General features: G+C 39.2%; 1 protein-coding gene across 3 annotated transcripts in view; it reads right to left on the bottom strand.

The window, feature by feature from the left end:
- The window catches only part of FAR2 (fatty acyl-CoA reductase 2), a 142,714-nt gene that overhangs the window by 42,130 nt on the left and 75,921 nt on the right, over positions 1-24,663 (bottom strand). For all 3 annotated transcript variants that reach the window (XM_066368877.1, XM_066368878.1, XM_066368879.1), the window contains one exon: positions 17,078-17,305. In XM_066368877.1, coding sequence (XP_066224974.1) covers positions 17,078-17,266 — 189 coding nt within the window. In that variant the 5' untranslated portion in view covers positions 17,267-17,305. The remainder of the gene's footprint in view (positions 1-17,077; positions 17,306-24,663) is intronic.

Genomic DNA, 24,663 nt, shown 5'->3' with positions numbered 1-24,663 from the left:
CTCACCAATAAAAAGGCACAGAGTAGCAGAATGGATTAAAAAAGAAAATCCAACTGTATGCTGCCTACAGGAAACTCATCTAAGTAACAAGGATAAAAACAAATTCAAAGTGAAAGGCTGGAAAACAATACTCCAAGCAAATAACATCCAAAAAAAAGCAGGTGTAGCAATACTCATATCGGATAATGCTGACTACAAGACAGGAAAAGTACTCAGAGACAAAAATGGCCATTTCATAATGGCTAAGGGGACACTGAATCAAGAAGACATAACAATTCTTAATATATATGCACCAAACCAAGGAGCACCAAAATATATAAGACAGCTACTTATTGATCTTAAAACAAAAACTGACAAAAATACAATCATACTTGGAGACCTCAATACACCGCTGACGGCTCTAGATCGGTCATCCAAACAGAGAATCAACAAAGACATAGTGGCCTTAAACAAAACACTAGAGCATCTGGATATGATAGACATCTACAGGACATTTCATCCCAAAGTGACTGAGTATACATTTTTCTCCAGTGTACATGGATCATTCTCAAGAATTGACCATATGTTGGGCCACAAAAACAACATCAGCAAATTCAGAAAAATTGAAGTTGTACCAAGCATATTTTCTGATCATAAAGCCTTGAAACTAGAATTCAACTGCAAAAAAGAGGAAAAAAATCCCACAAAAATGTGGAAACTAAACAACATACTTTTAAAAAATGAATGGGTCAAAGAAGAAATAAGTGCAGAGATCAAAAGATATATACAGACTAATGAAAATGACAATACGACATATCAGAATCTATGGGATGCAGCAAAAGCAGTGATAAGAGGGAAGTTCATATCACTTCAGGCATATATGAACAAACAAGAGAGAGCCCAAGTGAACCACTTAACTTCCCACCTTAAGGAACTAGAAAAAGAAGAACAAAGACAACCCAAAACCAGCCGAAGAAAGGAGATAATAAAAATCAGAGCAGAAATAAATGAATTAGAGAACAGAAAAACTATAGAAAAAATTAATAGAACAAGGAGCTGGTTCTTTGAAAAGATCAACAAAATTGACAAACCCTTGGCAAGACTTACCAAGGAAAAAAGAGAAAGAACTCATATAAACAAAATCCAAAATGAAAGAGGAGAAATCACCACGGACACCGTAGATATACAAAGAATTATTGTAGAATACTATGAAAAACTTTATGCCACTAAATTCAACAACCTAGAAGAAATGGATAAATTCCTAGAACAATACAACCTTCCTAGACTGAGTCAAGAAGAAGCAGAAAGCCTAAACAGACCTATCAGTAGAGAAGAAATAGAAAAAACCATTAAAAACCTCCCCAAAAATAAAAGTCCAGGCCCTGACGGCTATACCAGCGAATTTTATCAAACATTCAAAGAAGACTTGGTTCCTATTCTACTCAAAGTCTTCCAAAAAATTGAAGAAGAAGCAATACTTCCAAACACATTTTACGAAGCCAACATAACCCTCATACCAAAAACAGGCAAGGATGGCACAAAAAAAGAAAACTACAGACCAATATCTCTAATGAATACAGATGCTAAAATACTAAACAAAATACTAGCAAATCGAATACAACAACATATTAAAAAAATAATACATCATGATCAAGTGGGATTCATCCCAGAATCTCAAGGATGGTTCAACATACGTAAAACGGTTAATGTAATACACCATATCAACAAAACAAAGAACAAAAACCACATGATCTTATCAATAGACGCAGAAAAGGCTTTCGATAAAATACAACACAATTTTATGTTTAAGACTCTCAACAAAATGGGTATAGAAGGAAAATATCTCAACATGATAAAGGCCATATATGATAAACCATCAGCTAACATCATATTAAATGGCACTAAACTGAAGGCTTTCCCCCTTAAATCAGGAACAAGACAGGGTTGTCCACTCTCTCCACTCTTATTTAATGTGGTACTAGAGGTTCTAGCCAGAGCAATCAGACAAGACAAAGAAATAAAAGGCATCCATATCGGAAAAGAAGAAGTAAAGGTATCACTTTTTGCAGATGATATGATCCTATACATCGAAAACCCCAAAGAATCCACAAAAAGACTACTAGAAACAATAAGCCAATACAGTAAGGTCGCAGGATACAAAATTAACATACAGAAGTCAATAGCCTTTCTATATGCCAACAATGAAACAACTGAGAAGGAACTCAAAAGAATAATCCCCTTCACGATTGCAACAAAAAAAATAAAATACTTAGGAATAAACATAACAAAGGATGTAAAGGACTTATATAATGAAAACTATAAACCATTGTTAAGGGAAATCGAAAAAGATATAATGAGATGGAAGAATATACCTTGTTCTTGGCTAGGAAGAATAAATATAATCAAGATGGCTATATTACCCAAAGCAATATACAAATTTAATGCAATTCCCATCAAACTTCCAATGACATTTTTTAAAGAAATAGAGCAAAAAATCATCAGATTTATATGGAACTATAAAAAACCCCGAATAGCCAAAGCAATCCTAAAGAAAAAGAATGAAGCTGGGGGCATTTCAATACCTGACTTCAAACTCTATTATAGGGCCACGACAATCAAAACAGCATGGTATTGGCAGAAAAATAGACACTCAGACCAATGGAACAGAATAGAAAGTCCAGAAATAAAACCACATATATATAGTCAAATAATTTTTGATAAAGGGGCCAACAACACACAATGGAGAAAAGAAAGCCTCTTCAATAAATGGTGCTGGGAAAACTGGAAAGCCACATGCAAAAGAATGAAACTGGACTACAGTCTCTCCCCCTGTACAAAAATTAACTCAAAATGGATCAAAGATCTAAACATAAGACCTGAAACAATTAAGTACATAGAAGAAGACATAGGTACTCAACTCAGGGACCTGGGTTTTAAAGAGCATTTTATGAATTTGACTCCAATGGCAAGAGAAGTGAAGGCAAAAATTAATGAATGGGACTACATCAGACTAAGAAGTTTTTGCTCAGCAAGAGAAACTGATAACAAAATAAACAGAAAGCCAACTAAATGGGAAATGATTTTTTCAAACGACAGCTCAGATAAGGGCCTAATATCCAAAATATACAAAGAACTCATAAAACTCAACAACAAACAAACAAACAATCCAATAAAAAAATGGGAAGAGGATATGAATAGACACTTCTCCCAGGAAGAAATACAAATGGCCAACAGATATATGAAAAGATGCTCATCTTCTTTAGCTATTAGAGAAATGCAAATCAAAACGGCAATGAGATACCACCTCACACCTGTTCGATTAGCTGTTATTAGCAAGTCAGGTAACAGCAAATGTTGGAGAGGCTGTGGAGAAAAAGGAACCCTCATTCACTGTTGGTGGGAATGTAAAGTAGTACAACCATTATGGAAGAAAGTATGGTGGTTCCTCAAAAAACTGAAAATAGAACTACCTTATGACCCAGCAATCCCTCTACTGGGTATATATCCCAAAAACTCAGAAACATTGATACGTAAAGACACATGCAGCCCCATGTTTATTGCAGCATTGTTCACAGTGGCCAGGACATGGAAACAACCAAAAAGCCCATCAGTGGATGACTGGATAAAGAAGATGTGGCACATATACACTATGGAATACTACTCAGCCATAAGAAATGATGACATCGGAACATTTACAGCAAAATGGTGGGATCTTGATAACATGATACGAAGCGAAATAAGTAAATCAGAAAAAAACAGGAACTGCATTATTCCATACGTAGGTGGGACATAATAGTGAAACTAAGAGACATTTATAAGAGTGTGGTGGTTACGGGGGGGAGGGGGGAATGGGAGAGGGATAGGGGGTAGGGAGGGGCACAAAGAAAACAAGATAGAAGGTGACAGAGGACAATCTGACTTTGGGTGGTGGGTATGCAACATAATTGAACGACAAGATAACCTGGACTTGTTATCTTTGAATATATGTATCCTGATTTATTGATGTCACCCCATTAAAAAAAAATAAAATTATATAAAAAAAAAAAAAAAAAAAAAAAAAAAAATAAATAAGTAAATTTGGAGAGGCTTTTTAAAAATCTGCATAATAGAGTTTATTCATAAAAATTTTATTTAAGGTTCTGTGGAGTCTTTGACTTTGATCTGTGATGACTTTTGACTACTTGACAGCAAAAAGTGGAAGATGACTTCAGTGTTCACCTTTCTAGAAATGGAGTTTCTCACAGATGATGTTAGCTACTGTACATAGACTTTATTTTCCCTTTGCTTTTTGTGAGTTTAAAAGGCAGAGATACACTCATACCACACTGTACATTCAGGTAACCAGTGCAGCATTGAACAGCACCGCATTACTATTATAGGAGATAATTACTATTTCAGGAAATAATGTCTCAATTTATGTTCTGTTTATTGGTTTATGATTTCAAATGAGAGGACATATTTGAATGAACATAGTCAAATTTAAAACATCTAAGGTTTGTGATCAAAATAATAGATGATTATGGTGAGTCAAAATAAATCAATGAGTTGGTTGCATCATATGACTTGTCATGTCTGTATCTCATCATACTGCTATAATTTCTAACAAAACAACACTCTTTAAATACTGCCACATCCTGGCCCTGGCCGGTAGGCTCAGTGGTAGAGCGTCAGCCTGGCATGCAGGAGTCCCGGGTTCGATTCCCGGCCAGGGCACACAGGAGAAGTGCCCATCTGCTTCTCCACCCCTCCTCCTCTCTTCCTCTCTGTCTCTCTCTTCCTCTCCTGCAGCCAAGGCTCCATTGGAGGAAAGTTGGCCCGGGCGCTGAGGATGGCTCTGTGGCCTCTGCCTCAGGTGCTAGAATGTCTCTGGTTGCAACAGAGCGACGCCCCAGATGGGCAGAGCATCACCCCCTGGTAGGCATGCCGGGTGGATCCCGGTCGGGCGCATGCAGGAGTCTGACTGCCTTCCCGTTTCCAACTTCAGAAAAAATACAAAAAAATAAAATAAAATAAATACTGCCACATCCTAAAGAGAGTGCTAGATATAGCCAACCACCGTCCAACAGGTCAGTGCTTTTCAAGGTGTGTTATCCACCAGTCAAACTGCATGGGAATCATTAGTATGCATATAAAAAATGTATTTTCCTGGGCCCCACGAAAGAAACTGAAGAAGACACAAATAAGTGAAATAGTATTCCATGGATTGGAAGAATCAATGTTGTTAAATGTCCATGCTATTTAAAGCAATCTGTAGATACAATAAAATTCCTATCAAAATTCCAATGTAATTTTTCCAAAGAAATAGAACAAATAATCTTAAAATTTGTATAGAACTACACACACATACACACTAAAAACAAAAAACAAAAAACCTGAATGGCCAAAGCAACCTCAAGAAAGAAGAACAAAGCTGGACGCCTCACACTCCCTGATTTCAAACTATATCATAAAGCTGTAGTATTAGCATAAAGACAGACACATAGATCAATAGAACAGAATAGAGAGCTCAGAAATAAATCCATTCATATATGGTCAATTAATTTACAACTAAGGTGCCAAGAATATACAAAAGGCAAAAGACAGTCTCTTTAAAAAGTGGTGTTGGGAAAATTGGACAGTTACATGCAAAAGAATGAAACAGAAACACTATCTGACACCTAACTCCAAAATTAGCTCAAAATGTATTAAAGACTTGAAAATAATACTTCAAATCCTAAAACTCTTAGAAGAACACATTGGTCATAATCTCCTTGACATAGGTCTTGGAAATTACTTTTAAAAATCAAAAACAAAAGTAACAAAGGAAAAAAATAAAGAAGTGGGACTATATCATAATAGAAAGCTTCTGCACAGCAAAAGGAACCAGCAGCAAAAATAAAAAGGCAACCTACTGCATGGGAGAAAATATTTGCAATCATAATCTGAAAAGAGGTTAATATCCAAAATACCTATATAAAGAAAAAATCAACTAAAAATTAGGCAGAAGATATGAATAGACATTTTTCCAGAGATGACATATAGATAGTCAACAAGCACATAAAAGATGTTCAGTATAATTAATCATCAGGGAACTGCAAATTAAAACCACAATGAGATATCACCTCACACCTGCTAGGATGGCTATCATCAAAAAGGCAAAAGATAAAAAGTGTTGACAAGGATATATAGAAAAGGGAATCCTTGTAAACTGTTAGTGTGAGTGTAAATTGGTGCAGCCACTATGGAAAATAGTATGGACATCCCTCAAAAAATTAAAAACAAAACTACCATGTAAGCCAGCAATTTCACTTCTGGGTATTTAGCTGAGGAAAACAAAAGCACTAACTCATAAAGACATATGCAGTGCCATGTTCATAGCAGTATTATTTACAATAGCCACAGAATGGCAACCACCTAGGTGTCAACTGATGGATGACTGGGAGAAAGAAACTGAGTATACATAAAAGAATATTATTCTACAAAAAAAAAAAAGAAAGAAAGAAAAAGGAAAAATTTGCCATTTGTGATTCCATGGGTGGACCTCGAAGACATTATGCTAGTAAAATAAATCAGACAAAATCATAGTGCAGCCCTGGCCGGTTGGCTCAGCAGTAGAGCGTCGGCCTAGCATGCGGAGGACTCGGGTTCGATTCCCGGCCAGGGCACACAGGAGAAGCGCCCATTTGCTTCTCCACCCCTCTGCCGCGCTTTCCTCTCTGTCTCTCTCTTCCCCTCCCGCAGCCAAGGCTCCATTGGAGCAAAGATGGCCCGGGCGCTGGGGATGGCTCTGTGGCCTCTGCCTCAGGCGCTAGAGTGGCTCTGGTCGCAACATGGCGACGCCCAGGATGGGCAGAGCATCGCCCCCTGGTGGGCAGAGCATCGCCCCTGGTGGGCGTGCCGGGTGGATCCCGGTCGGGTGCATGCGGGAGTCTGTCTGACTGTCTCTCCCTGTTTCCAGCTTCAGAAAAATGAAAAAAAAAAAAAAAAAAAATCATAGTGCAAAAAAAAGATTGGTGATTGTTGCCAGACGGGGGCTGGAGGTTGAGAGAAATGAAGGAGGGGGTATATATTTATTAAAAATCAATTAATTGAGCAAACTACTGTGAGGTGGGTGTTGTTATATTGCTCACAAAAATTAGGGGATATTTTATCACTTCATATTAATTTTGAAATATCCTCTAATTTTTGTGAGCAGTATATTTTTATTTAAAACTTTAGATAGCCGAGCCATAGAGAATTTAGGTTTTTGCCCAAGCTTTCATTACCAATAAAGGGCATAGACTCAATTTATCCTGAGTTGTTTGCATCTCCAAGCCTATGTCAACCTCAGAACATACACACACACACACACACATTAGAAATTACTAGGTCATAATCAGTAGATTGCATTTCACATCAAGTTCTCTTGTTGATTTGAAATGATCTCCAGATGAGAACGTCTCTAGTTGGAATGTTAGCATAGATAATTACTGATGAACAAATGCCATTTCCCTTTATAACTGCCCAGGGCAGTTACAGGATGTCAGTGCTTTTCAAACTGTAGGCATAGAATAATCTAGGGACTGGTCAAAATGATTTCTCTACTCCACCCTCAGAGACCTGGACTTGGTATGTAAGCCAGAACATTCCAACATTTCTTTTTTTATATATATAAATTTTTATGGGTAACATTAATAAATCAGGGTACATATGTTCAAAGAAAACATCTCCAGGTTATCTTGTCATCCAATTATGTTGCATACCCATCACCCAAAGTCAAATTGTCCTCTGTCACCTTCTATCTGGTTTTCTTTGTGCCTCCCCCCCTCCCCCCCCCCCCCCCCCCCCCCCCCCCCCCCCGTAACCACCACACTCTTGTCCATGTCTTAATAAGCTCCACAGATAGGTCTGACAGCCTGGGATCACACTTGGAGAAACTCTGACTCTGAATATTCGCATCCATTTTCAAAGCCAGGGCTTGGATTTTCTCTGTCTGGTTTGTAAATTCCTTGATTCTTGTTCATGTCTGTTTGACAGTGCCCAGTTCATTGAGGGAACTCAAATTTTGTTTATTAAATTAAAAGTAATTACTGCGAGAATGCTAATATATAGAATCGTGAATGGGAGTTCAGTTCCTGACATCATTTGGTACCCAGCTCTTTTGTATCTGTAGGATGAAAGATAGCAGGTAACTACTGTTAAAAGAAGAGACGGAGTGTCTGTTCCCTGGGATCCTCCGTAGTAATTGCCAATGACAGCTGGAACAGCTCAGAGCAGACCCTCATCTCGAATAATGACAAGACAGAAAGACAGGTAAAATGATGCAAATGGATCCTCAACAGGCTTGGGCGCTTCTGAAACTTTCTTTCGCTATCATGAGACATTACTTCAAGGTAAGAAAAAATAGATGGAATAAAAATAAGTGAAGAAAAATATAATTTCATCATTCTATACCCACCAATGAAGAACTTAATATAATTATTTCAGACTATAAGAGTTTATCTTATTCCTTCTCACATAGTCTTTATTTAATGGCATAAAACTGAGAAGGTAAAGAGTTGAATAACTATTCTCCATTTAGGAAAACTCAAGCCGAGGGACTGCTGCTTTTCCATTTATGAAACCGTGTTCTTGGCAAGATCAGGGCACATATCTGTGGTCACTGAAAGATAACAGCTGGGAGGTGATCCAAGCATTTCAAACTGATAACAAAGCCATACAACTTCCTTGGCAAGTTTAGGAGTGTTCTCTTGATTTGGCATTTACACAGGCAAGTATTTCTCTTTCATAATTTGTTTCCAAACACAAGTGACTATCTTATTTAAGGCAATGATTACTTATAGCTCAAAGGCAAAAGAAAAACTTTGCAAATCCTAAGTAAGAATACTCAGCAGCACGAGAAAAGAAAAAAAGAGAAATTATTTTGGAATCAATTAAACTCCTGGGGTACAACTTATCGATGTCTGTAGCCAGACACTAAGACTGCATTTTTATTAGAAGCAGGAATTGGGCAAGGGGTGGCGTCATGGCATTTATATTGGGCTTCTGAAACAATGTTCAGAACAACGTTCTGAAACCATGTTCTGAAACCATGTTCTGAAACCATGTTCTGAAACCATGTTCTGAAACCATGTTCTGAAACAATGTTCTGAAACAATATTCCGAAACCATGTTCTGAAACAATGTTTCAGAAGTCCCGATCTTGTACTTCTGCAATCCACACCACCTCACTTTGAAGGTATGCACAAGGAAATTCAGTCACTATTTCCTGAGGACCCTTGAAGCTAATTGAATCTTTTATAATCATGAGGGTCTTTAATTTTTATTCAATTTACTGAGTCCCTCTCTTCAAATATAACTATATTATTTAGTCCCAATAACCCACTAAAATTTGCTTAATGCTTTTAATTTGGTGGAAGAAAAAAGGTTAGGTCCCTTAAATAAAGGGCTATCTTTGTGAAATATCTGATGTCCTAAAGCAAAAGAAAACCTGTAACATTGATCAGAGAAATTTTAGAGTGCCAAGTAAAAGCAAACCAATTGATTGTGCAAGTTAGCTCTCAAACAAGAAAGACTTATTAAGAAAGGGTATAATCTAAGTTGAGAACAATTAAACACAAATGTATGTAAATAAGGAAAAAATCCTATCAAACTCAATATAAAGATTCAAAAAATGTACAAAATATTAAGATTTGACTAGTCCATTAAGAACTCTCATAAGACACAAAGGATTAACCTAGACGTTTTTACTGCTCAGTGAGGACCATTTCTATAGGACCATAAGACAGTGTGGTGTGGTGGTGTGGTTACCAAACTTTGGCATATAGCAGGGCTGCCTGGGAAGTTGTTTACAAAAACCAAATCAATAACCCAGGTGTCCTGATTGTGGAGATCCTGACTCCACAGTTCTGGTTGAAGCTTGGGCTTCTGTGCTTCACACAAGCTCTCTAGTCAAGTCTGATACACAGGGGAGGTGAGGACCATGATGTGTTGGAAAGATCAGTCAGGCATTTGGAGTCAGGAAGGCTAGGTTTTAAATCCTAGTTCTACCATTCATTAGGTGCGGCAAATTACTCACCCCTAGGGTCTCAGTGCCTTTGTTTGCAGATTTATCTGAAATGCCAATCACTGGACTATATCTCATTATCTGATTTCAGAGAACTAATGATCCAGGAGATTCTCTGCTATTGTTAAAAAACAGTTTTGCATTTAACATAATTTTAGTTTACTTTACATAAGCACCTATAATTATAATAAATGCTAGAGGCGACACAATGTTCAGTTTGTCATCTTGTTAATGCTTTGTTCCCACACCAAAAGCCAGTTTCCCAGGGTTCTTTAGGAGAATTAAGCACCTGGTTAGATGCTGCAATATCCTATGGGAGGTAATACAATGGAGTGGGGAAAGTATGGATTTTTTAGAGAAGAAAGAACTGAATCGAAATTCTGCTTGGTCAATTCCTTGTCAGTCTTTCTGGATTAATCTGTTGAGGTAGCAATAAGGCATCCCACAGTTTTGTGAGAATTAAATAGGGTAATGAAAGTCAAATGCCTAGCACTGTGTCTGCCACGTAATAGGTTCCTAATATCAGAACCACTTCCTTTTCTGCTTCCACAATACTCCATTTTCACAAGCTGTGAATCTGAATGTATTCCAGAGCCATGCTGAATCTTGTGACTTGGTGACTTTTTGAGTAAAATCAGTACAGGCAATTTGAAGCTTTATAAAAATGATGATGTGTTTGGAAACAATTCAAAAAGAAGTTGGATATGTGAAATCATGCTAGTGATTGAATTAACTAGTGAATAGTATTGAAAAAGAATATAAGAAATTGCAAAAATAAATCATGTCTGTTTTTGTGACCTGTTTAGGTCACCTGTTTAGGATATATATCCCCAGTACTAAATCAATTTCTTTTTCTTTCTTTCTTTCTTTCTTTCTTTCTTTCTTTCTTTCTTTCTTTCTTTCTTTCTTTCTTTCTTTCTTTCTTTCTTTCTTTCTTTCTTTCTTTCTCTTTTTTTCTTTCTCTTTCTTTCTTTCTTTCTCTCTCTCTCTTTCTCTCTCTCTTTCTTCTTTACTCCTTCCTTCCTCCCTTCCTCCCTTTCTTCCTTCCTTCCTTCCTTCCTTCCTTCCTTCCTTCCTTCCTTCCTTCCTTCCTTCCTTCCTTCCTTCCTTCCTCTCTCCCTGCTTCCTTCCTTCCTTCCTTCCTTCCTTCCTTCCTTCCTTCCTTCCTTCCTTCCTTCCTCTCGCTCTCTCTTTCTTCTTTCTTTCTTCCTTTCTTCCTCTCTCTCTCTCTCTCTCTCTTTTCTTGACAAAAAGGGAATGGCCAATAGGGGAGAGGCTTAACATGCTCAACTAATGTGAGCTGAATAACTACCAAACGAAAACCAGTTACTCTCTCTCAAAAGTGTATTTGTTAGTCAAGGGAAATTTAAATTCCTGGCAAGATTATAGTCCCTCTAGTTGTCCCAAATTTATAGAAACTTCTTGCTTTTTATGGGATAGTTTCTTAGGAAAAATAAAACAGTAATGGAAAAACACTGACTTTGGGGATTAAGAATATAAACTTCTGTTTCCAGTTGCCTTAGCCTTACATAGAGATTTAACAGAACCATAAGTATCAATCAGAAATTCATTTTTGGAAGTAGGGACCAGCAGCTCTTACACAAGGTAACCTGGACCAAGCATGAAACAATTTTTTTTTCTTATCAAAGAATCTTTACAAATTAAAAAGGAACTTGACATAAAATGAAATTAACCTTTCAGCTGGGTGTTTCTCAATACTCAACAAGGTCAGATTATTGGCCTTTCTTTGCAGATATTATTTGATTCAGTTAATGTTTTTAGTTCAAAGTTAATTTTAAATGCATTAATTTTTTCTTAGGGATTAATTTATCTAATGTTTATTAGATAATATATCTAATGTTTATTAGATATGTTAATTTATCTAATGTTTTCTAGAAACTACCAAATAGTGATAGTCTTACAAGAGGATTCAATGAACTATTTCATTAAATTTTACTATCTTCTATTGTCTTAAACACAATCAGTTCTGTGAAATGAGTGCCCTGTGTGGGGCCCTGCATGATTCATTCAGGAAAGCTCTCTAGGGTATTTCAAAGTTGATTTATCTCATGGCCAACTGAGGGCTTATTGAATAATTCACATTTTTCCAGAGAGGTTGACTTTAACTGTCCAGTGCAATCTGCCAAGATTTGCTTTTGTTTATAAATCCATGTTCTGGTTACACCCTACAGGATAGGCCCTCCCTGGAAACCTGGATTGTGCCTGCCTTTCTCAGATGATGCATTCTCAATCCAGCGTAATTTCTCTGTAACCTTTCTCTAATCTGATGACCATAGCTTAATAGGAAAAGCCCAACCATTTTTGGTATTCACTCAATAAAACATTTTCTGGATCCTGACCTCACAATCACTCTTAATTAACTACGTCACTTTTAACATAATTTCAGTTATTTGGGGTTTATGTTTTGGGTATGAGTTTGTCTTTCTGATGTCTTCTTAGAGAGTTATTCAGAGTAGAATACAGTCAATTTAAGATACTAAACAGACATACATGGAACATGACTGTGGTGGGGAAAAAAAAACGAACTCACATCTTTGAGGCAGTAAAGAACCTCAAAATAGTCTTGATATTTCTTTGCATTTCACAGCTGCAGGATTCATTTGTCATTACTTATCTGCTATCTTGGGGAGCACCCATGTCTTGTTTAGCAAAGCCATATTCAAGAGAGCAAAATAAATAAAATATCAATTCTCCATCTGGAACTGTTTTTGGTTAGGATGGAAAGCTGGTTGGATCATATTTAAATGAGCACAGTTTTCGTAAGTGAGAGACGGAGCGGCAGCGTGGGAACCCTGGGCACTCGCAGGCTGGAAAGCACGGGGCTGTAGTGAGCATGCTCACATCACAGCCCATCAAGCTTGGCTTATTTTCTCTAGAAGCACCTCAGATATTATTTTGAAAGAAACAAAAATATTTTAAGAAGACAATATTGAACATATGAAATTATATTTCTAATAAAAATAAGTAAAACTATTTAATTTTGATGAAGTCAAAACTAAAAATGAACCAAATGTGTAGCTAATGACATGATTTGGGAAATTCTTTATTGCTTTTCTGCCTTATTTACTATTTTATAAAGCATCTTGGTTTTTTCCCCCCTTACTATAAAAGTGAAACCTGTTCATTGTAATTATATTTGGAAAGCTTTGGGAAAATATTATTGCTTTTATTTTTTCACTTTGAAAAGGGTGCTTTTTTTCTCACCATAAAAGTAAACACATTCATTACAGCTGTAATATAAAAATTTGGAAATGCCAGAAAATAAAAGTAATCTAAGACATCATCAGCATTTAGAACAATTAGGTGAGTTTATACTGAATATGGTTTTAGTCTATTTTTCTTTTGCACTGAATATATTACAAGCATTTTCTAATGTCATGTAATATTTTATAAAACATTAAGGGTTTTTTTTGACCGGGATCCACTCGGCATGCCCACCAGGGGGCGATGCTCTGCCCATCTGGGCCATTGCTCTGTTGCAGCTGGAGCTATTCTAGAGCCTGAGGCGAAGGCCATGGAGCCATCCTCAGCACTGGGGCCAACTTTGCTCCAATGGAGCCTTGGCTGTGGAAGGGGAAGAGAGAGATAGAGAGAAAGGAGAGGAGGAAGGGTGGAGAAGCAGATGGGTGCTTCTGTGTGCCCTGGCTGGCAATCGAACCTGGGACATCCACACGTCGGGTCAATGCTCTACCGCAGAGCCAACCGTCCAGGGCTAAAATATTAAGTTTTTATGCCAGCATACTACTTGAACATATGTACGTATCATTGTATATTTAATTATTTCTCTACTGTGGCACATTCAGATTGGTTCCAGTGTTTGCTACTGTGAATAATACTACAATAGATAGATGTGTATAGCATTTGTGTGTGTCTCTAATTGTTTCCTGACAGTACCACTTTAATTATCTTTGAGGGAGAGTCCTCAAGACTCTGCCATCTATTCAGGTACCTTTCCCTCCATTGATTCATTCCTTTACGTGCTCTGAAAATGCATAAGAAACTAAGTCATGTAGGATGAAGTGAGTCCTCTTTTCTGATTCTTGTGCTCCTGTTTTATGTGACCAATGGATTAAAAATGTCCTTCTTTCCAAGGAGTCTCCCTTTTGGTTGTCTCCCTCTGAAAGCACGGACACAGGAGGTGAGAGGTGGTAGCTATCTAGACTGTGAGAGGAAAGGGACCCAGCAGATGCATGAATTCTGATGGATGGAACAGAGGTTCTGTTGAGCATATTTCCTGAAGACTTAATGGGAGTCAAAGGTAAACTGGTAATATTTTTATTTACTATGTTTTGAAGAAAATTATCCAAGCCTCTCATTCCTGGTATTCTTAATCTACTTTCAAGAACACTGCATTACTGAAGGTGGGTTGGAAATCCATAAGCTAGCTATCAAACTAAAGAGCCCTGGCTATCATGAGATGAAAGTCCATTAGGGATCTACAGTGTGTCTGTACAGTCATGGTGCACTTTTGACCGGTCACAGGAAAGCAACAAAAGATGATAGAAATGTGAAATCTGCACCAAATAAAAAGAAAACTCTCCCAGTTTCATACCTATTCAGTGCAGTTGATGTGGGCTCACGCACAGCTTTTTTAGGGCTCCTTAGGTAGCTATCCCGTATAGCCTCTACAGACTCGTCACTGACTGATGGCCTACCAGAACGGGGTTTCTCCACCAAACTGCCGGTTTCCTTCAACTGCTTATCCCACAGAGTAATGTTATTCCTATGTGGTGGCGCTTCCTTATAAACATGCTGATATTCATGTTGCACTTTGGTCATGGATTTGAATTTAGCGAGCCACAGAACACACTGAACTTTCCTCTGTACCATCCACATCTCGACTGGCATGGCCACGGGCTGCTCTGCTGTATACAAGGTGTTACGTCATCATCTGTGCATGCACACATGATGCCACATCATCCTACAGAAACTAGGAGGGTTTTCCTTTTATTTGGTGCAGATTTCACATTTCTCTCGTCTTTTGTTGCTTTCCTGTGACCGGTCAAAAATACACCATGACTTTAAGGACACACTGTATAACTGGGAAAAGCTTCCTGAAGAGAGATCTGAGACTTTTTTCTAGATTTCGATTGTACACCACATCAGCCTTTGGGTCTTATTCTTAAGAACTGGTAGATATGCCTGATCATGCAGAGGCTAGAACATTGTTGGACTGGGATGTGGAGGACACAATTTCGAAATCCCAAGGTCGCTGGCTTGAGCATGGGATCATAGACATGACCCTATGGTTACTGGATTGAGCTCAAACATCGCTGCTTTGAAACCCAAGGTCCCCCTGGCTTGAGCAAGGGTTCACACACTCTGCTGTGGCCCCACGGTCAAGGCACATATGAGAAAGCAATCAATGAATAACTAAGGTGCTGCAATGAAGAATTGATGTTTCTCACCTCTCTCCCTTCCTGTCTGTCCCTGTCTGTCCCTCTCTTTGTCTCTGTAAAAAAAAGAAAAAGAAAAAGAAAAAGAAAAAGAAAAAGAACTAGTAGTTATGATTCCGGCAGCACCTGCAGCATTGAGGTAGGAATTAGCGCGTTGGCCCTGGAGCCAGACTGGGGGGCTCCTCAGTCCAGCTCTCCCATTGACCCGCTGGTTATTTTTGCTAAGTTAACACTTCAGATCTCAGGTTTGCTATCTATAAAATGAGGATATGAATAGCTTGCTTTACAGGGTTGTTGCAAAAATCAATGAGGTATGTCAGGAAAACCCCTCTGAATAGGGTGTGCAGTATACTAAGCACCCAGTAAATGTCAGCTGTGATTGACTGTGGCTGAGTCCGGCCATGAGACAGAGGAGCAGCTTTCCTGATGCTCTTGGGGGTTTGTACCCACATCTCATCCTGGTGTCAACACATAAATGTGAGCAAGAGGGTTACTGGGCATCTCTAACGTGTGGTGCTCTCAGGTGCACATTGAATGTTACTATTCCTACACACCAGAAAGAAGACTTTATTAAAACAATACCTTATTTAAATTTTCCTTTTTGCTAATCCTAAGTGACCCTTTATACTACAAAAGGGACTATAAACCAGATATCTGCATTTTTTTTTCATTTAATTTTTATGGCAATCCTAGAAAGTTGTTGCTATCATTTCTATTTTAAATATTGCAAACCAAAGCATAGAAGTAAAGTGATAACAAATGATTAGTCAGAATTTGCACCAACATATAGTATGTTTTAGACCAAAGCCTGTACTGCCCTCAAATTTAAACCATGATCCCTGGTCGGACAGCTCGGTTGGTTAGAGCATCGTCTCGAAGCACAGAGGTTGCCGGTTTGATCCCTGGTCAGGACACACACAGGAACAGCTCAATGTTGTTTTCTCTCCCCCTCACCCTTCCTTTCTCTCTAAAATCAATAAAATAAATAATTAAATTTAATCCATGAGACGATATGTGTAATCTTTATTTGAAATAATGAAAGGGTTTGATACCCAAATGCTCATCCACATGGATAATATTTCCTTTTCAATGTTTTTTCTTTTAGAACAACTTATGAGATAATAGAAATATAAAGGGATCATAGAAATACCAAGTTGCCACAGATAAAGTTTACAACAACTAATAAATATAAGGTATATCACCTTGTGGAGTTTAAATAACTAAAAGTATTGCTACATGGTTACTTAGTAATCATATTTGTTCCATATATTGGAATATAATTTAATTTAATATAATATTAAAATAGAACATCAAAAAATGTAAGGGAAGACAATCTTAAATTTAAAAGAAAATTAGGGAGGAGTTCAGATGAACTTGTGATAGGTTTCAAGCCTGGAGAGTCCACATTTTGATGCTTACTCAGTGATTTCCAGAATATATTGTAGATTATCTGCTCACTTGCCCTGGACGAAACCAAAGCACTTGTTTCTCTATTGGAAAAACAGGGCAGGTTCCTGGGAGCAGCTGGCTGCTATATTGTTTTGTCCCCTCTCCTCCACCATCTGCCCAGATATCCCGGCTCTCACTTGTGGTTTGAGGGTATAAGGAAACACTGTAGTGAGTCACCTTGCCTTATGTCTCCTCCCATGAGTCATACCTTACTGTTCAAGATCTGGACAACCCTCTGCTGCAGTGTCTGGCCAGCCTTGGGCCTCACAAGGATGTAAATGACTTTCAGGTCGGGGCTGGTGCGAAACAGCTTCTCCATCAGCACTTTGCCCAGGAAGCCTGTGGCCCCAGTGACGAGAATGGCCTTGCCGTTATAGTAAGCTGCGATCACGGACATGATTCTTCCCTTTGTCTTCACGGCTCCAGAAAGAGGTGCCTGAAAAGGAAGAGAGGTAACAAGAGATTACATTTCAAAGCTGCACAGCCCCTTTAAAATGTCTCTGGTGCTTGCAGAACTTCGAGGTAACTCACTAGCTGGAGTGATCGCATCATGGCTCATGGGCAACGCGGTTCATCGCAATCAATATTTATTTCGCTCACTCTACATGCCAGACATTTTGCCAGGAACTGTGTGGGCAAGAGACGCGTAAAACATGGTTCCTGTTCTCAAGGAATTGCTCGTAGTCTAATGCAGACTACTTTAAAACATTGTCGTATGCAACATGGTAAGTGCTGAAACGAAGGGGACACAGTGAAGGAGTGCTCAGCAAGATACGGAAAATTCAGGAAGGAGGCACCTGAGGCGCGCCTCGAAGACAGAGAAGGGCTGTGGTAAGAGTGCTCCAAGCCAAAGAAAGGAAGAGAAAGAACAAAAGTCCGAGGTGTGGCGTTGCGTGCTGCCTGGGGAAATAAAAGGAATTCAGGATTATGAGAATGCAAATAATACAGCTAGGAGTGGCCCCATAACCTGTTAAACCAAAGCTTAGAACAGCTATCAAATTTTTCAAAATTATGATGCAATCAGTATTTCAGTTGAAATTTTATTTGGAGACGTTACTGCAGCAAATAACTTTCGCTTTGACTTGAGCTAACTGGCCCTGGCCCACCTAGCCACTTCGGAGTTAGTATCATGTTCCCTTCCTTGGCCGGACAGTGGGTGGAGTGCCATCCTTCCCATCATACGCTGCTCTAGGGCTGAAACATCGCAAACGAGAAAGGGCAGAGAAAGGGGACCACGCGAGGTCGCAGCCCAGCGGCGGCAGCCCTGACACGCAGGCACCCGGCAGTCAGCGCTCCGGAGGTCCAGGCAAGGCCCTGCTTCCCGAGCATGGGCGAAGGGTGCTGGGCAGCCCGCAGCAGCGCTTTGATGTTGGGGCTCCTGACAAACAGTCACCCGCGCTGTGGAAACGCAACATGAAGTGTTCTGTCTCTAAGCCGCAGGTTAAAAAGACTGTCTTGGAAGCAGGGGCTGAGCGCTCTGCGGCAGGCAGGGCTGGCTTGGTGAGAGCAGACCCCCTTTGTCCACGGGCTTTCCTGGCTACAGCACATCCTCTGCTTTCTGCTTGGTTGGGGTTTGTGTGGATCTTGCAAAATACAACTTCAGACACTGGCCCTGACATCAGGGTTTATAAAGAAGAAATAAACAAGTAGTCCAAGGGTCCACACCCGGCCTCTTCAACTCCAGTCAAGAGCCCTCTGCCAGGAACTCCTCCACAACAATGACTTTTCATAGTTATAATATATGTGTTACCATTTATAGTCATAATGTATACTGTGAGGATCTTGAGTCTATGTTCTTGGGCAGAACTCTTTGCCTGTAGAAGATTCATTCATTCATGTGCAGAGACAGAGAGAGAGAGAGAGAGAGAGAGAGAGAGAGAGAGATAGGGACAGATAGACAGGAAGGGAGAGAGATGAGAAGCATCAGTTCTTTGTTGTGGCTCCTTATTTGTTCGTTGATTGCTTTCTCATATGTACCTTGACTGGGGGGCTTCAGCAAACCAAGTGACCCCTTGATTAAGCTAGTGGCCTTGGTCTCAAGCTGGTCAGCCTTGCTCAACCAGATAAGCCCACACTCAAGCTAGCGACCTTAGGGTTTCGAACCTGGGTCCTCTGCGTCCCAGTCCGATACTCTACCCACTGCATCACTGCCTGGTCAGGCCATTCATGAATTTATACAACAAATAATTTTGGGTATCTTACATGCTGTCACTCTATCAGAAGAGACCAGGGATACAAAGGTAAGTAAATAGATACACAAGAAAATGCAGACTGCCACAAACATAACTAAAAGAGGGATCAATGACAGAAACCACACCCAATTATGAACACTATTCACTTTAGGATATCCGAATTTCAGATCACATTTGCTAGATTCATTGAGCTACTATTCAAACCCCTTTATTGAAGGTTAATGTGAGGATTATTATTTTGAAAAACACAGTTGGACCTTGTACAAAATATTAATTATTGATCATATCTGTCATGGCATGGCACATAGTGTTATACTATTTTACAATCTATCTAACCATTTTCTCAAGAATTTAGCCCTTGGGAAAAATACCAAATATTCTTGCCTTGCTTGCCTTGAAGCTCAAAAAAAAAAACTAGAGTCAAGTGTTAGAAGTCAGTATAACATCCTAGTTTAGGAACAGGATCTAAGAGAGACTGGTGGAAATCAAACCCCAGTCTATCCCTTATTAGCTGAGTGACATCAGGCAAATTATTAATCTTTGCTGGAGTAAAATGGAGAAAACAAAAGTACCCCCTTAGTAGTGCTGTGATAAGAATTATATGAGCGAATACATATAAAACTCTTAAAAATACAAGTTACCTATAGTATATACTCAGTAAGTATTAGCTATTAATATAGTCACTAGTTCCACATGTTTCCTCTTAATGGTTCTGACTTTTGCTTTTGACAGTTTTTAAAAATGTTCTGTCTTATGCATTTTATATATCCTCTTTTGGAAATAAGAGAAGACAATTTATAACTCAATCAAACATCAAGCCAAGTCAAGTGTTTTCAGAAAATACAACTCCACTCAATGATAAAGTTTGCCAATTCCTTTATCTATGAAAATGTGTAGGCACCATACTAATCGACTATACTATTAGGCATAAGTGAGCATGGTTTTGGGCAAAAAATTATGGAAGGGAAACTAAGTTTAGATAAGGTTACTTCTCAACCATATTTTCTAGAAATGAAAACATACTGTTGCCTGACCAGGTGGTGGTGCAGTGGATAGAGCATTGACCTGGGATGCTGAGGACTCAGGTTTGAAACCCTGATGTCACCGGCTTGAGTGCAGGCTTATCTGGCTTGAGTGTGGGTTCATCATCTTGAGCACAGGGTCACCAGCTTGAGCCTAGGATCATAGATATGACCGCATGGTCGCTGGCTTGACACCCAAGGTCACTGGCTTGAGCGAGAGGTCACTGGCTCAGTTGGAGCCCCCCAGTCAAGGCACATATGAGAAAGTGATCAATGAACAACTGAAGTGCCACAACTATGAGTTGATGCTTCAAATCTCTCTCTTCCTGTCTGTCTGTCCCTGTTTCTCTCTCTCTCTCTCTATCTCTCTCTCTCGCTCGCTAACAAACAAACAAACAAACAACAACAAAAAAAACTGTTAAGATATTTTGGTTCCAGACACAATGTTGCAACATGTGATGGAGAATTTTAGAGCAGGAAACGTCTTTAATGAGCTTATTCCTTGTGGGACAAAGGAAGGTTTTATAGGTCTCCAAAGAATGGAATTTTCCTGCTTTGTCCACAGTCCAAGTGCTTCCCAAACATAACAAAAAACATGGCAGGGGATGCCAAGTGCTCTGAGAGGAAAACAAAGCATGAACCAGTGTCTCCCGTCTCCTGGCACTCTTTACACATCATCAAGACCAGGTGGACACGACGACCCTCAAAGCAAGTAATTCTGAAAAATGTCAAGGAGAATTCTTCACCTTCAGATCAGAGCTGCATCAGAGTTTTCCTCTCTTTCTGGCTTCTATTCCTACATATGGCTTGGTTGCTGGCTCCAGAAACTCCTATATGACATTTGGCTCCCTACAGACCATTCTGTATGTTATAACTTTGCAAGGCCAGAAATTGTTAACTCCTAATGTAATTTATTAAAATAATTCATTATTTTAAAAATTAAAACAAGCCCTGGTTGGTTGGCTCAGTGGTAGAGCATTAACTGAGCATGTGGAAGTCCCGGGTTTGATTCCTGGTCAGGGCATACAAAAAAAGTGACCATATGTTTCTCCTCCCCTCCTCCCCTTCTCTTTCTCTCTGTCTTCTCCTCCCACAGTCATGGCTCGATTGATTTGATTATGTCAGCCCCAGGTGCTGAGGATGGCTCTGTGGAGCCTCTGCTTCAGGCACCAAAAATAGCTCAGTTGCAAGCATGGCCTCACAGGGGCAGAGTATTGACCCCAGATGGGGGTTGCCAGGTGGATCTGGGTCAGGGCACATGTGGGAATATGTCTCTTTATTTCCCCTCCTCTCACTTGGAAAAGAAGAAAAATAAATAAATAAATAAATAAATAAATCTCACTGTCTCTGTGTCTTCTCACTGAAAAAATATTAATACAATTTTAGAGTTATTAACATAAACATATTCCTCCAGAAGGAGGAATGCGTTTAGAACTGCTGACCAGGTCATGGCTTGCCTGTTGTATCTTCTCAGATTACCAGCACAGAGAGCAGAGGAACATTTCCTGTCCTTCAAGCTTGTGACAGTTCGTGAGAAGCCTAAGTCACTTTGCCAAACTCCATCAGCATCCTGTATATGCAGGATATCTGTGCTGGAATGAAAAGATGAGGAATCTATGAGAGTCAGTCCCTCAGTGTGTTCTTACTGATTGTCAATCGTGTGCCAGGCACTGTCCGGGCTCTGGGAATGGTAGCAAACGGGCTGTATGCAGTTTAAATCCTCCCTTTCTCTTCTGGAGCTCCCGATGGTCACCAGTGTCCCTATAGTCATTAATGAAAATGCATAGTTTTTACTCTCCTTTTGATAGTAAAGTGAGACTGTCCTCATTTCTAAGGAACAGATGTTAAAATACTGAATCATAATAGTTGTGCCAAGTTATACATTTTGGGTTTTTTTTTGCAGATTACAGCATATGGGAAGTTTATTCTCTGAGTGGCTCTTTTGGAAAATGAGAAATTAAGATTCAAACATTTAAGGGAGACAAGTTTATTCAAATTTCTTGGTAGTCCTTTGGAGAAAAATATTTTTAGAAATAAAACAAGAGGCATTTGAGATCTTGCTCCCTGGCATATTTTGTCAGTTTGGTTCAAATGAAGTCTTACAAAAATTCTCTAAAATAAATAAATAAATAAGAGGCAAAGTGCTTTGCCTCTGAGGAATCTTACTCTTGACCAAGGTTCCCTGGTCTTAGCACTAGTGACATGTTGGGACAGATACATTTCGTTGCGGGCTGCTCAGAGCACTGGAGGGGCGTGAGCAGCAGCCGTGGTCTCTACTCACGGGGTGGTGATAACACCCCCCTTTCTTCAGCCAGGTGGAACAACCCAAAATATGTCTCTAGACTTTGTGAAATGTGCTCTAGGGGAAGACTGACCCCTCCAGAGAGCGTCCAAAGAAGTCTAGGACCTTCTTTAATTCTCATTTTGTAATAGTCACCACTTCCTATTAAAAAGGTAATATTCAAGGATGAAACCTCTGCTTGTGAAGCTGAGAATAAATTTGACCCATTGTCATAACCTATTTCGTCTGTGTGGAATCTAATTATAGTTACCCAAGTAGATGATACAGATATGGCAACCTTGACAGTATCCGCAGTGAAGATGAGGGAAGATTTCTCCAGGGAACGATTTCTCACACTGTATTTAACCAACTTTCTTTCTGTTTCTGTGCCATAAATTAAGACAACTAACCTCAGCTTTCATTTAGATTGAGTCTCTCAATTTTATGAATCAAAATCTGTGATGGGCAAATTTAAGAAAGAATGGCAATCAGACCAGCATGAGATCAGCTGAAAAAAAAAACCCCACTTGGAATTGATGGCTGAGTATTAATAATTCTATGGATAATCAAGTCAATCTCATCTATAAGTATTCTGATGCCTTTATTTTATTTTTTGAAGATACGAAGTATGCTGTGTGTTTTGTGGTATCTCATGTGACAATGGAGTTTTGGTTGGCAATGCGCCCAGCTATATGGGCTGGTGGATTGAAAAAAAAAATCAATGCTGTTTTTTTTAAATTCAGTAAATGGAAGTTGTTCATCTTCATGAAAATTAAACACTGTGATTCTTTCAATAAGTATGTTGAAGTCAGGAAATATACTTACAAAGTAATATTCAGTGAAAAAATGAAGAAGACAAACCTGTAAACGTCATCATGTGCATTACAAACCCCCGCGGAGAAGACTGGCTGGGGTGGCGGCAGCAGGTGTTTAATAGTGTGACGGGACTAAAGGTAAAGAGTTTTGTTTTATGGTGGTAATTTCTGTGATTTTAAAAGCTAATTTAATAATGCATACTTAAAAAAGCAGTTCTTAGAAAGTAATAGTCCTGGGGGCACTAGAAATATAAAGACATTTGCTAAACTTTAATTTAAGGTGTTTATTTTTAAAATGTAGTTGAGTTGACATTACTCATTGTTTTGAACTAAATTGTGTCCCTTTCAAATTCATATGTCGAAATCCTAACCCCTAATGTGAAGGTATTTGGAGATTAGACCTTTTGGAAGTGGTTCAGGTTAAATGAGGTCATAAGGGTGAGGCCCTAATCTGACAGGACTAGTGCCTAATAAGAAGAGGAACAAACACCATAGCACAGCTTCTCCCTAAACAAGCACCAAGGAAAGGCCATGTGAGGACGCAGTGAGAAGGCAGTTGTCTGCAGGCCAAGAGAGCTTGCACCAGAAACTGAATTTTTTGGCATCTTAATCATGGACTTCTAGCTTCCAGAACAGTGAGAAATCAATGTCTGGTGTTGAGGCCACTCACTCTGTGGTATTAGGACAACTTGAGCAGACTAATACAGGCACAAATGCACTAGAACAAGACATGCATGTTTTTGGGTAGATGAGTAAAATAACTCTTCATAATTTATATCAACCTTTCCAGTTTCAATGTAAACCTTTAAAATGTGGCATAGAGGTACAATACTGGTTCTTGGTTTTCACAGGTTTGTGAAAAGATGGAAAGGTCTTTTATAATAAACTACAGAAACCTCATTAATGTAAGCCATAAAATCCTGTATAGCCCTGGCCAGGTAGCTCTGCAGGTTAGAGTGTTGTCTCAATATGCCAAAGTTGCTGGTTTGACCCCCCAGTCAGGGCACCTGCAGGAATCAACCAATGAATGCATAAATCGAGTAGAACAACAAATTGATGTTTATCTTTCTCTCTTTTTCTCCCTCTCTCCTCCTTCCTTTCCCTCTAAAATGAATCAATAAATATAAGTAATAAAAAACCTATATGGTCTGACCAGGCGGTGGTGCAGTGAATAGAGCGTCGGACTGGGATACAGAGGACCCAGATTTGAGACCCCGAGGTCACCAGCTTGAGCGCAGGCTCATCTGGTTTGAGCAAAAGCCCACCAGCTTGAACCCAAGGTCGCTGGCTCCAGCAAGGGGCTACTCGGTCTGCTGAAGGCTCGCGGTCAAGGCACATATGAGAAAGCAATCAATGAACAACTAAGGTGTTGCAACGCACAATGAAAAACTAATGATTAATGCTTCTCATTTCTCTCGGTTCCTGTCTGTCTGTCCCTGTCTATCCCTCTCTCTGACTCACTCTCTGTCTCTGTAAAAAATAAA

The sequence above is a fragment of the Saccopteryx leptura genome, chromosome 2 (genome assembly GCF_036850995.1).
Source record: "Saccopteryx leptura isolate mSacLep1 chromosome 2, mSacLep1_pri_phased_curated, whole genome shotgun sequence".
In the NCBI taxonomy this organism is placed as follows: Eukaryota; Metazoa; Chordata; class Mammalia; order Chiroptera; family Emballonuridae; genus Saccopteryx; species Saccopteryx leptura.
Note: the sequence above shows the minus strand (reverse complement) of the source record. Positions and strands in the feature narration are given on the sequence as shown.